This window comes from Bos javanicus, chromosome 3 (assembly GCF_032452875.1).
Source record: "Bos javanicus breed banteng chromosome 3, ARS-OSU_banteng_1.0, whole genome shotgun sequence".
NCBI classification, from domain to species: Eukaryota; Metazoa; Chordata; class Mammalia; order Artiodactyla; family Bovidae; genus Bos; species Bos javanicus.
In genome coordinates this window covers 101342097-101360984 of record NC_083870.1, presented here as the reverse complement: position 1 = coordinate 101360984, position 18888 = coordinate 101342097, and the positions used below count along the sequence as shown (strand labels likewise).

At 40.2% G+C, this 18888-nt stretch overlaps 1 protein-coding gene across 1 annotated transcript in view; it reads right to left on the bottom strand.

Annotated features, from left to right (window-relative positions):
* EIF2B3 (eukaryotic translation initiation factor 2B subunit gamma) overlaps positions 1 to 18888 on the bottom strand; it is a 117711-nt gene that overhangs the window by 41669 nt on the left and 57154 nt on the right. Inside the window, exons 5-6 of the mRNA XM_061413125.1 lie at positions 18279 to 18390; positions 327 to 416 (exon numbers count right to left, since the gene is read on the bottom strand). Coding sequence (XP_061269109.1) covers positions 327 to 416; positions 18279 to 18390 — 202 coding nt within the window. The remainder of the gene's footprint in view (positions 1 to 326; positions 417 to 18278; positions 18391 to 18888) is intronic.

Sequence of the window (18888 nt, the reverse complement as noted above, 5' to 3'; positions counted from 1 at the left end):
ACATCCTCTTGGAGACAAATAGCACTACAGTTGGGGAGCTCACCCTTGCAGAAAGAAGGAAGAGCCTGAAGCTGTGTAGAAAGATGCTTCATACGTGAATATTAGTTTTATAAAAGTAATTTGCTGGTTATCATGGCACAGGCCCCCAAAATATAAGCTGGTATAGATGAATTATGCTGATAACATAATTTCATTTCTATAATAAACTATGTTATTTATACAAACTAGTTATTTATATAACTGGTTATATCAAGGTTTAAAACTGTTAACTAAGTCACAGGGTAGCTTAAGTGTTGTGAGTTTGACTCAATCTCCCTCCTTCTTACTTATTTTCCATTAGGAAGTCCACAACGTATTTTTTCAAGCAGTAGAGGTGGGCGTCCACAAGGCCTGTGTGGAAACGTATTCTTGGGTGCCTGCAAAAAGAATGAAAGAGAAGAGGGTCACATGAGTTCCATTCTATTATTAGGTAGTACGCGTTAGGAAGTTTCTGAGGGTCAGAGTCATGCTGCCTACACCTCACTCTGGGGAGACCAAGAAGGTGATTATCGGCTCTGATGCTATCACAGAAAAGACTGTCTCTTTATTGAAGCCCTATTTCACACTTTATGAGGTCTTTAGGCTTCCAAAGACATGAAACCAAAACTGGTAAGCCACCAAATCACTGACAAGTCATCTTCTATTTTACTACAAACTCCTACCCACGATTCTTGTAACTAACATTTTCTTGGTTCTACTCCAACTGCCTCACTTCCTGCAGGACATACTTAAGCCATGCTTTCCTTTAGTATTTGATATACATTACTCCATGTTCATAGAAGATGAAGTAAAATTTTATGAATACTCTCTAACTCCCTACTCTTAATTATTCATCAGGAGTTTCCTCAGGTTTACTTTCTTAGGAAATCTTCCCTGAGGACCCAAGTTTGTGTTCCTACAACACTTGGTACCCACTTCTACCAGATAACTTAGCATAGAGCAAAGTAACAGCCTACTTACTTGTGCTCTTTCCCACTAGACTAAAAGTTAACTGAGGGCAGAGATTTATTTTTTAAAATATTTATTTGGCTGTGTTGGGTCTTAGCTGTAGCACACAGGAGCTTTTGTTATGACGCATGAACTCTTGAACTGTGTCCAGGTGGGCTGCACTATGCAGGCTCAGTAGCTGTGGTGCACAGGCTTAATTGCTCCCTGGTATATGGGATCTTAGTTTTCTGACTAGGGATCGAACTTGCATCCCCTGCATTGCAAGATGGATTCTTAACCACTGGACTACCAGGGAAGTTCCAAGATTTATTTTTATAGTCTTAGTACTTAGCACTGGCTCTCACACAGAATGGATGTTTGATAGTGGCTGAACAGACAAACACACAAATAAATTAGGTCAAATTAAGGCATTTGCCTAGTTGCTATTTATTGGCTTCCCTGGTGGCTCAGTGGTAAAGAATCTGTCTGCCAATGCAAAAGACATGGGTTTGATCCCTAGGTCAGGAAGATCCCCTGGAGAAGGAACGGCAACTCACTCCAGCAGTCTTGCCTGGAAAGTCCCATGGATGGAGGAGCCCAGCAGGCTAGAATCCATGGAGTCGCACAGAGTTGGACACAATTGAGAGACTGAACATGCACTAGTTCCTACTTAGTCTACTAACTTTGGTTTCAGCCTGAAGAAATGGCATGTTTCTTTAAAATGTTCAAAGTCATTTTATTTAATAAAATAAAAGATAGTTGAAGGAGAGGAGGGGAGGAGTAGGGTGGAAGAATAGCAGTTAGTTCCAATTGTAGCTGCCTGGTTGTTATCTTCTACTCTGTGTTACTCTCCTTTGACTGCTTATAGTCTGAATGAAAATTATTCTCATAGGATCTAGATACTTTAGAAGTAATTTCCCAGGTGGCACAGTAGTAAAGAATCTGCCTGCAATGCAGGAGACAAAGGGGACACAGATTCAATCCCTGGGTGCGGAAGATCCCCTGAAGGAGGACATGGCAACTCACTCCAGTATTCTTGCCAAGAAAATCCCATGGACAGGAATCTGGTGGGCTACAGTCCACAGGGTCCATGCGGTCGCAAAGAATCATACACAACTGAGCAACAGAACATACACACACACCACCCTGGGCTTCCACTCTTTTGGGAAGAAGGGGGAACAAAATGCTTCCAAAAGAGCGAGAGAAAAGTCGGATTTCAGATCTCACATCTATAACACACACACCCCCCAAAAGCCAATTACTGTATACAGTGAGGATAAAGAAGAAAGTTACATCCCAATTATCACTTCCTGAAATTCCTGAGTTCTAAGAAATTCTTCAGGAAACAGAATTTTGCAAATATGGTTACTTACCTTGTGGTGCCCAGGTTTGATTTGAAGTTCACACTATGATAATTCTCCCTTGATCTAACCCATTTGGAAAGCTGAACTCTCTTGTTCAGTTCCTTGGTTTGTGAATTCCTTAACTCATTCAACATATTCTACTTAAATTATTCCATCCTTGCACTACCTTATGAATTATATATCTCATATTTATAGCTGAAGTCAAGTTGTATCATACACCTGGGGAAGGAATAACTTAAAAGTTTGAGTAATCATCGTCTAAATTCTTACCGATCCCTACCTCATATGGCAATAATATTCAAATAGCATTTTACAGTTTGTAAATTTTTTCAGCTTTTTACTCTCATCATATAAAGTAGGCAAAACAAAAAAATTCTTCCTTTAAAAACAATTTCCAAAAATTTAGCTGGTACACTCAACTCTAGAGATTTAGCTACAAATTTGAAATACAGTAAAGGAACAGAGATGGGCAATTCAGAGATTTTTTTTCTTTCACATGAAATTTGTATTGAATGCAAATCTTGGGACCAGGATTTAATGCCATTTAAGTTGCCCAAAAGGTGTTTTCTTATTTTATTTTTCCCCATTTAATTGTTTTTAAATGGCATTAGAAATAATTGATATTTTAAAATAAAACAAAATAAACAAAACCAAAAAACCTCAAAGAGGCACCAGTAAATCTGGGTAACTGGTTGATTGCTCTGGGCCAAGAAGATGTTTTTGATTTGTACAAAATAAAGAAATCAGTAATAGAAATGATAAGACATTTAGAAATAGTTATAATATTTCTAGGACAATATAAGCCATCAGGATTATTTTTATAGACTTATTTTTAAAATAGTAAGTTATATAATCTAGAATTCAAATTTATAGTGTTTAAAATTTAAGGGAAAACAAGCATCTTTTTATGATCTTAAAAACAGGAATACCAGTTTTTAAAGCAAGGGAAAAAAAGCCAACAGGCAGTAACTATAATTATTAATATTATTTTAGAATAAATGAGGAATGTATAAATGAAATAAATACTGGGAAAGATGCGAGGATAAGCATTTACTGTTTAACTGCAATCGATCTTTGCAGTTAAACAGTAAATGCTTATCCTCGCATCTTTTAAAGTATCCTCAAGAAAGTCCTTAGCTGGTTTGTACAATTTACTATTTTAACCATTTTCAAATATATATAGTTCTGCGGGATTAATTACATTCATTTTGCAGTACAACTGTCACCAACATCCATCTCCAATACTTTTACATCTTCCCCAATTGAAACTCTGTATCCATTAAACACTAACTCCCCATTCCCTTCTTCCTCCCAGCCCCTTGCAACCACCATTCTACTTTGTCTTTATGATTCTGGCTACTCTACTGCTGTCGCTTCAGTCCTGTCCGACTCTGTGGGACCTCACAGACGGCAGCCCACCAGGCTCCCCCGTCCCCAGGATTCTCCAGGCAAGAACACTGGAGTGGGTTGCCATTTCCCTCTCCAATGCATGAAAGTGAAAAGTGAAAGTGAAGTTGCTCAGTTGTGTCTGACTCTTTGCGACCCCATGGACTGCAGCCCACCAGGCTCCTCCCTCCATGGGATTCTCCAGGTAAGAGTACTAGAGTGGGGTGCCATTGCCTTTTCCAGGAACCTCATATAAGAAGAATCATACACTCGTTCTTCTTGTGACTGGCTTATTTCATTAGCATAATGTCTTTACAGCTAATGTTGAAGCATGTGTCAAAATTTCCTTCCTTTTGAACTCTGAATAATATTTCATTGTATGTGTGTATCACATTTTCTTTACTGATTCATTTGTCTATAGATACTTGAATTGCTTCCACTTTTTGGTTATTGTGAATGATGCTGCTATGAACACGAGTGTACAAATATCAATTTAATCTGTTTCACACACACATTTCTTAAATTTTAATTACGGAAATTTTCACACACACACAAAATAAGAGAAAAACATAATAAATTCCTATGTGCCCAAATAGTTTCAATTATCAACATTTTCTAATCTTTAAAACTTTTTGCTGCAGTATTTATTATGGGTTAAATTGTGTCCCCCCCAAAAGATAACACACAATACCTGCGAATATGATCTTAATTGGAAATATGACAACTGTAGATGATCATATTAAGGTTAGGTCATTCAGTTCAGTTCAGTTCAGTAGCTCGTTGTGTCCGACTCTTTGCGACCCCATGAATCGAAGCACGCCTGGCCTCCCTGTCCATCACCAACTCCCAGAGTTCACTCAGACTCATGTCCATCGAGTCAGTGATGCCATCCAGCCATCTCATCCTCTGTCGTCCCCTTCTCCTCCTGCCCCCAATCCCTTCCAGCATCAGAGTCTTTTCCAATGAGTCAGCTCTTCACATGAGGTGGCCAAAGTACTGGAGTTTCAGCCTTAGCATCATTCCTTCCAAAGAAATCCCGGGGCTGATCTCCTTCAGAATGGACTGGTTGGATCTCCTTGCAGTCCAAGGGACTCTCAAGAGTCTTCTCCAACACCACACTTCAAAAGCATCATTTCTTCGGCACTCAGCTTTCTTCACAGCCCAATTCTCACATCCATACATGACCACTGGAAAAACCATAGCCTTGACTAGCTGGACCTTTGTTGGCAAAGTAATGTCTCTGCTTTTGAATATGCTATCTAGGTTGGTCATAACTTTTCTTTCAAGGAGTAAGCATCTTTTAATTTCATGGCTGCAGTTACCGTCTGCAGTGACTTTGGAGGAGCCCTAATCCAACAGGACTAGTACCTTAATAAAGGGGAAACTTGAACACAGAGACAGATATGCAGAAGGAAGACAATATGAAGACACGAGGAGAATGCCATCTACAAGCCAAGAATGCCCGAGGTTTCCAGAAGATGGAAGGGTGGAACAGATTCTCCTTCATAAACCTCAGGAGGAACCAATGCTGAAAATGTCCTGATTTTGGATTTCTAGCCTCAAGAACTGTGAAGACAATAAACTTCTGTTGTTCTAGGCCACCCAGTTTATAGTGATTTGTTAATAGCAAACTAATATAGTTTTTTTTTTTTTTTTTATTTCCCCTCCCCCCCCCTAATATAGTTTTTAAAAGCATATTCCAGACACAAAATCATCTTACGGTAAATATTCCAGTATGTGTAGTATGTATTTCCAAATGATAAGGACTATGAAATACAATCATTATGTCACCACACATAATAAAATTATCAACAACTTCACAACATCTAATATCCAATCCAAATCCAGATTTCTCTTTTTATGGCTAGTCTGTCTGAATCAGAGCTTCACAATGCATTTGGCAATTTCAGTTTAAAAAAGTTACCCCTTTGTATTTCCCTGACAAGCCATATGATTAGAGTGAATCATCTGTTTTGTAGAACACTGACTGCTTTGAAATATCATTAAAAAAAAAATAGATTTATTGATACATGCCACTGAGAAACTAAGCCTGCACATCTTAACTAGAGTCTCAAGCAGCCAAATAAATATATTTTTAAAGATGTATAACATGATCCTTGGGGCTCAGACTATAGCACACTGATTATCCCAGGACTCTCCTATGCTCAATTCTCTTCTCAGTTATCTATCGCTTTGTGTAAGCTTTTTTTTTTTGGCAGACAGGAGTCATGTCTTGAGGCTGGCGAGATCAGTTCCTGACTTAGAATAAAACCTGTGCCCCCTGCTACTGAAGCATGAAGTCTTAACTACTGGACTGCCAGGGAAGTCACAGTAAATAGTTTTTTGTTAATTTTTGTTTTTGAAGGCATAACCCCTGTCTTGCTGTCCACTGAACTCAGGGTAGGCAAAGCATGAGTCGGGAAGCTGGAAGAGAACTCGAGGAGGCGTAGGAACTGCAGACATATTTATTCTCTCCAGGATGGCACAATAGCAAGACATGCTATATTCTCTCTTGGTGGACCCAGCAGGCAGTCACAAGGGCTTTTCAGGTGGTGCTTATATAGGTCATGATGCACGTGTGCAGTGCTACAAATGATCTCAGCTGTTACATAACCATGCAAAGTTATTATTCACAAAATGTGGGGTAAGAGCAAGAGGACATGGGGGTGAGAGGGCCTGACCACCACCATATTGACTAATTTGCTCTTTCTCTATATTCTACCCCTTCAGGGTCTCTCACCTCACAATCCAGGCGCAGTCCATCTTCTGCGATATTTCCTTGGCTTAGTAACACTGACCCTTGAACCCACATTCTGCAACAGCAGTAGATGCTACAACAGCAAATAGTTACATCCCTAATACATAGCAAAACCCAACTCCAGGTATCACCTGGAACTCATGCTGCAGTCCTTGTCCTCATGGGGTTAGAAGAGCCACCCACCACATGTGGAGTGCCTTTATCTTCCATGGCCAAGTCTAGTCCACTGTCTGTCCTTGTGAAATTGCAGGGCCCTGAAAATTCAGGGTTTTTATTAAGGACCCACAAAACCCCACACACGCACCAGGCCCACCCCTTCAAAGAGCAGATTTTTGGAGTTTTCACAGCCCATCCACGTGATTCTGTATGCCTTATAACCTCTGGTGCACACTGTTCTAAATCTGCAAGAGCATCAGAGGTTAGTAGCAATCATGGAACACAGCCTTTATAGTATACCTCCGCACAGGGAGCCATCCAATTTCTAAAGGTAAGCACACAGCCTTTACAGTATTTCAAAGTGGAAAAGGGCATCTGAAGGAACATCCTTGGATGCCATGTAATTTTCTAGCTGAACCACCCATATCTCTTGCTGTCGGTGTTTCCCAAACTTGGTAAACTGCTGTTCCGGTCTCAGTTGCCTCCATAGCTCTAGGAGCAGAGCACTAGGCTGTTCATCAAATTTATTTCTGTCAACTCCCGCTGCCAGCAAATCAGCCCACATTTGCATCTGTGAACCCGGATGGGGCCTTTACCAGTTGGCCCACCCTCTTCAGGGTCTTCACACGTCTAATCCCCTTCGCCTGCCACCATTCCACTACTTCTCCCAAGCCTGCCACTATTGAGGTGGCAGTTAAGGAACCAAAAAGGTGGACAAGATATTGTTGCAAATGGCAACTTGCATGCCGCCTATAAAATGCTTGTCATCTTCTGGAGGCTCCTCCGCCTGCCAGACCAGTACAGAAGCTGATAGGGTGGATGTCCAGCCAATTCCAAGCATGGTGATGGTTTCCCAGTCATCACCCACCACCTTGAAGTCCAGGTCCTCATTGTATTTTCTGAGCTTCACTTGCCATCCTGTGAAGCTGTCTGCAGACTCAGTGGTTTCCTCGGTGCTCCACAGAGGTGGGTTCAGCAGGACCTGATCCAGCTCTAAACTTGCCTCTGTGGTTTCACTTTCCCTTTTTCCTTTCTTCTTTCTCTACAGTGGGGTTGCTCCTTGCTCACATTTCTGGACTTCACCCTGGCTGCAGAGTTGGTGCCGTTCCTCTTCTCTTTGGCCTCCTTGGTACCCAAGGCCTAGCGGGACTTCACCTTCTTGGCCCCATCCTTCTGCTGCATGACAAGCCTTACTAACAAGTGGAGGCCTGGACCTGTAGTCCGAAAAAGATACAATTCTGTCTCACTGTCAGACACACTGGGTTCTTTAAGGCCACGAAGTTCTTGCTCTAATTCCAATATATATTGCTCTAGTTCTTCCAAGCATCTCTGCACAGCCTTCAGGGCAGTCAGGAAATCCACCCATGGTGCCAGTGGTAGTCCATGCCACCTTGTCCGGCAAATGGGAACTTATCACCTGCAACACCTTCTCAATGCTATATGGTGATTTGTCCACTGTCTCCCGATCTTCCACTGGGGCCCATGCTGACAGGACCATGGCCACTGGCTTCCTCCATCCATTGGAGCCTCAGGCTCCTCTACCTGCTGTGTATCCTGCCGACTACGCCAACTATCTCACTGTTCACTGAAGCCAGGTTAGGCAAGGTGCCAGCGAGGAAGCTAGAGGAAACTTCGAGGAGCTGTAGGAACTGCAGACATGTTTATTCTCTCTGGGCTGGCGCAGCAGCAGACATGCTATAGTCTCTTGTAGCTGACCCAGCAGACACAGCCTCAAGGGCTTGATAGGTGCATGCAGTGCTACAAAGGATCTCAGCTGTTAGTAACCATGCAAAGTCATTATTTACAAAACATGGGGTGAGAGCAAGAGAACGTGGGGTGAGAGCGCCTAACCACTGCTATCTTGGCTAATTTGCTCTTTCCCTACAAACCCAAGGACAAAGACCAGGAGAGGAAAGTAACTAAATTTTGGAAGCTGTAAAGAAGGATAGTGGTAACAGACTTAGCATACCTAAGAAAGCTGAATTCTAAACCAGCCATAAAGAAAGCTGAGCACCTGATTTGTACTGCAGAAGCCCTGAAAAGATCAGAAATTGGCAGCATAGCTTTTACCCACTAGAAAGTTTAGAGGAGTACTTGAGGAGTTTCAGCTGGTTAGTAGCAGTGGGGATCCTAATGTAGATAAACAGAACGCATTTCAAGACTTTCCACACCATCAGCAAAATAATCAAGAATGTGAACCCATTTCTCATCATCTGTAGTCCCAGAAATAGAGATGTGGCCATGATCCTTGAGGTTTTGACTTAAGTTCCTGTCTTTTTCCAAGATGAATGTGTGAGTATTTTATTCAATTTTTAAAAGACATCGTTTAGAAGCTTGTTTTAATATTTTCATTATCCTTCCAGTAAAAAACCTCGACTAGTATTCAAAAGAAAACAACTAACATTGGAGAAAAGCCACATGATTTTCTTATTAAATATTTGGCACAAACACGTTTACTTACAAATTATTAAAAACACATGTCTTTCAGAAATAGGAATTTAAGAGCTGGGGAAGGGCCATTAAAGAACAACTGAGCCAATTTCAGCCGGGGAAATTGAGGCTTAGAGAAGCAAAGTGATTTGCTCAAGGTCATACAGCTTTTCTCTCTCAAGATTAAATTCCAAATTCTCTGGACTTGAATTTCTAGTACCATGCTCTTTCTATCAGTAACATTCAACATTCTTTTCCACTACCTATACTGCCTCTCCAAGTCAGTAATACATCAATTTGATAGATGGGAAAGGTGCTTGACGGATGCTGTGCCTTCTCCAAATCCACTGAGGCAGGATGAATTTGGGCCCACTGGAATAAAGTTATCAGTACTACTTGATGACAGAGGGAGAATGTCTCTGTACCTGACCATAGGCTGAGCAGAACTCCTACTTCAAGTGTCTTACACTATCTTATTTTCCAGGACCAAATACGTCCAAGGCCCAATAGAAGAGAACATTATTTGCAGTCAAGCAAATACTTCATCCTCTACTGGACAGTGAGAAAACATGGGATGTACATTCCATCCTCACTGTCCTTTTCTGCTACAACCAGTACATATAAAAGTAAGAAAACTTGAAAACAAGAGGCTTCTGGCTCTGTAACTCCTACCTTTGGAAATTCAGTTTGAAAAGAAAGATAGGAAGCACTGTCTTCTGGTATTCAAAAAATGCTTGAAAATCTGCCCCAGCATTTACTCAAGGCCCTGAGATCAACAGGTATGAAGGAAAAATATACCTCCATCTGCTCTTCATTTTCACCTTACCTCTTGGCTATGTCCATCTTCTTTGCTCCTATCATGCTTAACCTTGCTCTCTTTGGCAGGGAACTCTGAGGCTAAGATATTTACTAACAATTCACCATACAGAATAACAAACTAGTTCCCAAGGAGGTTAAAGAGAAAGCAGGAGACAATCTCCAGCTTCTAGCTGTGATTACAAAAACATAGGACTCTGGCTTCTAAGAATTTTATGAATAAACCTGCCAATCTAATGTAGCATAAACATCAGTGCTTGGTGGATGCATAAATGAGTCAGATCCCTTGTTTCACATAATAATAGATGATCACAAGTAGTCCCTTCTGCATTCCAGAGGACACAATCCCTTTGCTCTTTGGAGTCTTGTGAATTTAGGAATGCAACACTGGATTTCTTTTCAGGTCTTATATCTTAAACCTGTCCTGCACACTGCACACTGTCAGATTACCTTTCCCAAGTCCAGAACTGAAAGCATTCTCTCTCTGCTCAAAATGTTTTTAATAATTCCCCAATATTCAAGCCCCTCTATTTTTGTACCAACTTAATTTCCCAGCCTCAACTCCTGGTGCTCCCCAATAGAGAGCTTCCATTTGGGCCAAACTGTTTCTAAACAAGTCTTGCATACCCTGTCTCCCACACCTTTGCTCAGAACATTCTCCCCACACAGGATTCAGCTTCACATGTACCTTTCTATATCAGACCCAAATCCATTTTTCAAGCTGAAATTAATCTATTTTGCTTTCTTGATCACCTCAGCCCCTAGAGTTTGATGCCTCCCTTGAATTTTTAGAACACTGTTGGCCTTATTGTTCAGAATCTGATATTGTTTACTACTGTTTGTTAGGCTTTTATATGCATAACCTTCCCTTCCACCAAGGCTAATGTGAACTCTTTGAGATAGTCTCCTGCCTCCTTAAATACCAAAACAGTGGTTTAACAAGAGGAGGAAACTCAATAAACATTTGCCAGTTGAATATAGTATTCCTGAAAAGTATAAAGCATGAACTAAATGGAAAAGGCCTGTCTCTAACTAGATAAATGATATGGAACAACTTCTTCTTCCCTTGGCTTCCAGTATCATTATCTGAAATATATGGGCCAAATGACCTTCTAGCTGTGATAGCACGATTCTAAAATATCTATAAAAAAGATCATATTGTCAATACAATAAGAGATATCCTTTAATTGCATCTTATGTTCTTGGCTCTTCTAAAATATAAAGAAATCCTCCTCTGTTTCCTAAAATTTTATTTTGATAAATTGTTTAGGAAAAATAATCTGTAAGAACCCTCTTACTTCTTTCCTCAACAGAAAAAATTCCACATCCAGTCTGCCATATCCTGACTGCTGTCAGAAACAAGCTACGTTAAAATGGCTCCATCATAGATACTCTTTATAGACAGGGAGAGGAAAAAAAAAACTCTAATGGGGCTGGTAAACTACAGCCTGCCAGCTGGCTTATCCTGCTTCCTGTTTTCGTAGATAAAGTTTTATTGGAACACAGCCATGCTCATCTGGTACATATCTATGGATGCTTTTGTGCTATAACAGCAGAGCTGAATAAATGCAACAGAGACTAGATGGTCTGCAAAGTCTAAGATATTTACTATTTGTCCCTTATAGAAAAAGTTTGCCAATCCTTGTTCTATACCTCAACGTTCATCAGAGTGCCAAGCCCTAGATTATAGACTTTCAATCATAGCTGGTCACTAGGTGATTTCCCACTTATTCATTCAACAAATATTTATTGGAATTTCTTATTTCTAACTAATCCTTGTTCATTTCCTCATCTGTAAAATGGCATATAATAGAATCTACTTCATAGAAGTATTGTAAAAAAAAAAGCTTTAACATAATGCCAGGCACAAAATTTGAAAAACTAGAGCTGCTGTCTTATCGTCTTCCTTGTCATCATCACCATTACCACCACCACCACCATGATGCTTTCCTTATGTTAGAGGAAAAGTAGGCTCTCTCTGATGGCCATGACCACTTAAGGAGAGAACACTAGCATTTCTGAGGGTTTACTTTGTACTTAGGAAAGAGCTATATGTTGATAGCACTCAGACTGCAACCACAAGAATAAAAGAAATGTTCCTCTGATATGAAATGGCAGTTGATCATTTAGGCTTCTGATACCAGAAATAACAAAAACTCAGTATCTTTTCCAGAGTTAATGAGGAAGAAAAAAATGATTTGAATTTATGAACACCGCTCTTGAGAACTTAGAGACTGCTGGCAGCCTCAAACTCCAGCAACATTAAAGGGCAACGTGACATTAAATGAGTCCATGGACGGATTCATATGTGAAATTAAATGAGTCCACTGACTACCTTCCAAATCAACCATCTACCGAATTTGGTTACAAACAAATTTTCTCAGTTTTTGTGAGAACTATGATTTTTTAAAAGTCCAACAGCCTGATATATGTATGTAGTTTTTTCTAATTCAATCCAACAAGTAAATGTTGGACTGAAATGGGTGTCTACTTTTCTCTACCACAGTGTTTGTCACGTCTCTCTAAAATGTATAGTTGTCTGAGGAAATAAGTATGCTTTATGCTCAGATATGCAGATGATACCACCTTTATGGCAGAAAGAGAAGAACTAAAGAGTCTCTTGATGAAAGTGAAAGAGGAGAGTGAAAAAGTTGGCTTAAAGCTCAACATTCAGAAAATGAAGATCATGGCATCCAGTCCCATCATTTCATGGCAAATAGATGGGGAAACAGCAGAAACAGTGGCAGACTTTATTTTCTTGGGCTCCAAAATCACTGCAAATGGTGACTGCAGTCATGAAATTAAAAGACGCCTACTCCTCAGAAGTAGTTATGATCAACCTAGACAGCATATTAAAAAGCAGAGACATTACCTTGCCAACAAAGATCTGTCTAGTCAAGGCTATGGTTTTTCCAGTAGTCATGTATGGATGTGAGAGCTGGACTATAAAGAAAGCTGAGTGCTGAAGAATTAATGCTTTTGAAGTGTGGTGTTGCAGAAGACTCTTGAGAGTCCCTTGGACTGCAAGGAGATCCAACCAGTCCATCCTAAAGGAAATCAGTCCTGAATATTCATTGGAAGGACTGATGTTGAAGCTGAAACTCCAATAATACTTTGGCCACCTGATGCGAAGAACTGACTCATTTGAAAAGACCCTGATGCTGGGAAAGTTTGAAGGTGGGAGGAGAAGGGGACAACAGAGGATGAGATGGTAGGATGGCATCACTGACTCAATGGACATGAGCTTGAGTAAACTCCAGGAGTTGGTGATGGACAGGGAGGCCTGGCGTGCTGCAGTCCATGGGGTCGCAAAGAGTCAGACAAGACTGAGCGACTGAACTGAACTGAACTGATACTCTTTTTGGGATCCTTCATAATTCTGGATAATAAAATCCTAAATGATTCACTGGGGGAGTAAAAGAAGATTTAAAACCAAGTGCTGGATTTCCCTGGGAGTCCAAGTGGTTAAGACTCTTGTGTTTCCAATGCAGGGGGCAGGGATTCAATTCCCAGTCAGGGAACTAAGATCCTGCATGGCGTGCCCCTCCCCCAAATCCTTAAATTATTTTACCAAGAATCCTTTGTATCTCTGAATGCATCTTTTGACCACATGAGATATTAATTATATTGAATTATCTTTCTCTCTTATGTCTACTAGATTCTAATTTCAATTATTCTCATTTTCATCTAAAGTACTGGATATCTTAAATTCTTCCTTTATATATAAAATTTGATTTTCAGTTGTGTCACTTCTGTTCTACGTAATTTTAAAATTAATTAATCCTGTAGTTATTTGGTCCTCAATTTATTTTCTTGGTTCTATAATATTTTCTTTTATCTCATTTTGTTTTCATAACACCATCTCATCACTGAACTCTTATTTATTAAATTCACAGTCCATTGAGTTGTTCTGCAGTTGTAGAATTATATATATATTTTTTGCCTTTTCTTTGTTTAAATATAAATTTATTTAGAATTATATATTTGTAAGGAAATTCTTTGTATTCAGTTCAGTTCAGTTCAGTTACTCAGTGGTGTCCGACTCTTTGTGACCCCATGAACCACAGCATGCCAGGCCTCCCTGTCCATCACCGACTCCCGGAATCCATCTAAACCCATGTCCATTGTGTCGGTGATGCCATCCAACATCTCATCCTCTGTCATCCCCTTCTCCTCTTGCCCTCAATCTTTCCCAGCATCAGGATCTTTTCAAATTAGTCAGCTCTCTGCATCAGGTGGCCAAAGTATTGGAGTTTCAGGTTCAACAAGAGACCTTCCAATGAACACCCAGGACTCATCTCCCTTAGGATGGACTGGTTGGATCTCCTTGCAGATCTTCTGCAACACCACACTTCTTTATAGTCCAACTCTCACATCCATACATGACCATTGGAAAAACCATACCCTTGACTAGACGGACCTTTGTTGGCAAAGTAATGTCTCTGCTTTTTAATATGCTGTCTAGGTTGGTCATAACTTTCCTTCCAAGGAGCAAGCGTCTTTTAATTTCATGGCTGCAGTCACCATCCGCAGTGATTTTGGAGCCCAGAAAAATAAAGTCAGCCACTGTTTCCCCATCTATTTGCCATGAAGTGATGGGACCGGATGCCATGATCTTAGTTTTCTGAATGTTGAGCTTTAAGCCAACTTTTTCATTCTCTTCTTTTACTTTCATCAAGAGGTTCTTTAGTTCTTCTTCACTTTCTGTCACAAGGGTGGTGTCATCTGCATATCTGAGGTTATTCATATTGCTCCTGGCAATCTTGATTCCAGCTTGCGCTTCCTCCAGCCCAGTGTTTCTCATGATGTACTCTGCATATAAGTTAAATAACTTATATGCAGGGTGACAATATATAGCCTTGACATACTCCTTTTCCTATTTGGAACCAGTCTATTGTTCATGTCCAATTCTAACTGTTGCTTCCTGACCTGTATACAGATATTCACTGAGTTGTTTTTCTCAGGACAGGTTTTTGCAGTACATTTTTCTTGCTTTAATTTTTGCTGTAAGTTTGCACATTTGGATCCATTGATTCTTTTGGTCTTATTCAGCTTTTTAAAAAAAAAAAAAAGTTTTATTCATTTTTAGCTATGCTGGGTCTTCCTTGCTGCACAGGCTTTTCTCTAGTTGCAGTGCATGAGTTTCTCGTTGTGGTCACTTCTCTTGTTGCAGAGCATGGGCTCTGGAGTGCACAGGCTTCAGTAGTTGTGGCTAGTGGGCTCAGCATTTGCAGCTATCAGGCTCTAGAGAACAGGCTCAGTTGTGGGGTGCATGACTTAGTTGCTCCGCAGCATGTGGGATCTTCCCGGATCAGGGATGGAACCCATGTTTTCTGCACTGGTAGGCAGATTCTTTACCACTGAGCCACCAGGGAAGCCCATGCTTGTTTTATTTAGTGTGATATATTATAGGTGAATTCTTTTTTTTTTAATGTTTATATTTATTTATTTGGCTGCACTGGGTTTTAGTTGTAACATGTGGGATCTTTTAGTTAGAGTACGTGAGGTCTTAATTGTGGCACGGGGGATCTAGTTTCCTGACCAGGGACTGAATCTAGGCCCCCAGCATTGGGAATGCAGAGTCTTAGCCACTGGACCACCAGGAAGTCCCATAGATGAATTCTTATCTTTCATCCTTTCATATTTGAGAGTGGCTATCATGTGAGTCTTGGTTATTTTGTATTCTGTGTACTTTTCTAAAGCTTCAGGGAATGATGTGCATGGGAGAGATGGAAAGGGTATAAGGAACTCACCAAGGTACCGTAGAGTCTTTGTTCGATTATTTCTCTTTCCCAAGATTCTGTTAAACATTCTTGTTTCATTCTATATACCTAAGGAGTTACCCCATTCCTATGGAAGTCTCTAGCTTCACCTTATTTCACCTGTTCATTGTTTAAGGTCAGATCTTTTGTTTCTGTTAGAGTCAACCTCAGGGAAAATTGTTCATTTTCCCTGGTGCATCACTTACTCCTCAGCAGTGTTTCCACTGCTTCTCAGTCAGAAGATAAGTGTACAGATAGGTACTCAGTTTGCTTCTTTTCAGATCTGGAGCTATTAGTGAGAATTTGCAGGATTTCATTAACACATCAGTATGGCTTCTGGGGAATGCTGATAGGGTGGAGCTGAGAGCCCACTGCTATTCCTTTCTGTTCCTCATTGGAATCTTGCTTCTTTCCTTGGTCACCAATTTTTGAGCTTTATTGTGTTTAATTATCCTACTGTGTTTGCTACTGTTGGAACTCTGCCAGTTTTTAAATTTTTTAATTTATTTACTTAATGGTTGTGCTGGGTCTTCATTGCGACGAGCAGGGGCTACTCTTTGTTGTAGTGCCTAGGCTTCTCAATGTAATGGCTTCTCTTGTGGTGCACAGGCTCTAGACACACAGGCTTCAGTAATTGCAGTACTCGGTCTCAGCAGTTGTGGTGCACGGGCTTAGTTCCTTCATGGCATGTATAATCTTCTTGGACCAGGGATCAAACCTGTGTCCCCTGCATTGGCAGGTGGATTCTTATCCACTGTACCACCAGGGAAGACCCTCTGCCGGTTTTTAAATTATTTCTCACACTTGATTAGAAACTAGTAGTAGGAAGTTCTGTGGTATAATCTGAAGTAGCCACTTTAATCCACAAGTGTTTTTCTCAAGAGCTGTTTATTTATAGGTGATGTTTACTATGTTTTGGTCACCTACTATGGAACAGGCATTATGCTAACTGTTTTACATACATTTATTGGAAGGACTGATGCTGAAGCTGAAGCTCCAATACTCTGGCCATCTGATGTGAAGAGCTGACTCATTGGAAAAGACCCTGATGCTGGGAAAGACTGAAGGCAGGAGAAGGGGATGACAGAGGATGAGATGGTTGGATGGCACCACTGATTCAATGGACGTGAGTTTGAGCAAACTCCAGGAGATGGTGAAGGACAGGGAATCCTGGTGTGCTGCAGTTCACGGGGTCGCAAAGAGTTGGACACGACTGAACAACTGAACAACAAATTTCCCATAGCAGCCCTATTATTATTAAACTCATTTTTACAGATGAGACAACCAAAGCTCTAATATAGAACTCTTATCCACAGGAGTAACTGGGCCAATTGAAACTAGAGTTTAACTTCATTTTCATTAAAATATATACTCTAAAATATGTCTTCTACCTCTACTGTGCTGGAGAGCAAAACAAACAGGAAAAAACACACCAACCAGTGGAAAAAACATACCAACCAGTAAGACATTTTTCTTTCCCAATTTTCCCTCTCACATTCATTTCATCCAGGCTCCAAACATTTATTAAGCATTACTATGTAGTGGCATCAGGCAGTGACGTCCACTGAGGATAGTGGGTTCTGAAGTCCAAGCTGAGGAAGTAGTCAATAAAATGCTGATTAAAGAAAATGTGACTATGTTGCCTATGTGTAGCCATTGGGATGACTACTATGAAAAACAAAACAAAACAGAAAATAACGCATGTTAATGAGAATATAGAGCAATTAGAACCCTTGTGCATGGTTGGTGGGATTGTAAAATGGAAAACAGTATGGACACTCCTCAAAAAATAAAAAACAGGAACTATCAAATAATCCAGCAATCTCACCTCTGGTATATATCCAGAAGAATTCAAAGCAGGATCTCAAAGGGATATTTGTACATCCATGTTCACTGCAGCATTATTCACAAAAGCCAAGAGGTGGAAGCAACCCAAATGTCCACTGATTGATTAACAGAGAAAATGTGATGTATATACACAATAGAATTTATGAAGCCTTGAAAAGGAAAAAAAATTCTGACACATGCTACAATGTGAATAAACCTAGAGGACATTATACTAATTAAGTGAAAGAAGCCAGTGACAAATACAAATAGTATATGATTCCACTTATAAATGGTACTTAAAGTAGTCCAATTCAGAAAAACAGAAAGTCAAATGGTGGTTACCGGGGACTGGGGAGAGGAGATAAAGGAGAGTTGTGAGTTTCAGGTTTGCAAGATGAAAACGTTTCAGAAATCTGCTTCACAACAATGTCAATGCATGTAATGCTACTGAACTGTACCCTTAAATATGGTTAAAGTGATGAATTTTATATTGTGTGTTTACCATAGTTAAAAAAAAAAACAGGAAGTTCTATAACACTGTCAGAAAGATAGCTCTGTTTCCTGTTCTCTCCACAGCCACTTGCTCTGCTCTGAAGCAGGATTTGATTCTACCTTGGCCAAAAAAGACAGGGAAAAGCTAAGCTTGTGTGGTGAAGAAAAGCCTCTATCCTACCTCATGGGAAAACATTCACATACTTTTGTCAGTTTCACACAGATTAATCTAGTTTTCATTTTGTCTTTCCCATCCACTGGGTGGTTTTATTTTGTTTTAAGACAAGGAGAACTGCCAAAAAGAAAAACCCCAGGGCTTACTTCTGTAGGATGGATCCCTTAATGATCAGCTCCTCATCCAAGTCTGCTTCATTAGCCATGAAGAGCAGCCTCTTGCCTGTGCTGTCCACTCCAACGAAGTCACGCTGCTCCACTGAATCACACACAAAAAGGAAAATCAAACAAAGCCATTGGCCATGCCTGTGTGACTAAGTCAGGGGACAGGGCACCTGCTCACAATGCTTTTGGAACCAAATACAGGAGTGAGTATTATTTAACACATACTCATCACAGTGTTTAAAACATGGGCAGTCACAATTTTTTTGTATTGCTCTAGAGGATATAATTAGGTTAGCTGGTAAACTTGAATAAAGTCTGCAGACTAAAGTATTATGCCAATGTAATTTCCTGTCTTAGGAGATTGTCCTTTTGGGGTGAGGAGTATGGGGGAAAGACACACATTGATGTGCTAAAGGCAAAGGGAATCATATCTGTAATTTATTCTCATAAATCAGAAAAATAATGATTATATAATATATTGTTTATCATCAGGTATATTGAATACATAAGAGGGAAAGAGGGAGAATACTAGAGCAAATGGTAATTGGGGAATCTGGGTAAAGGATATATGCAATCTCTGTACTACCCCTAT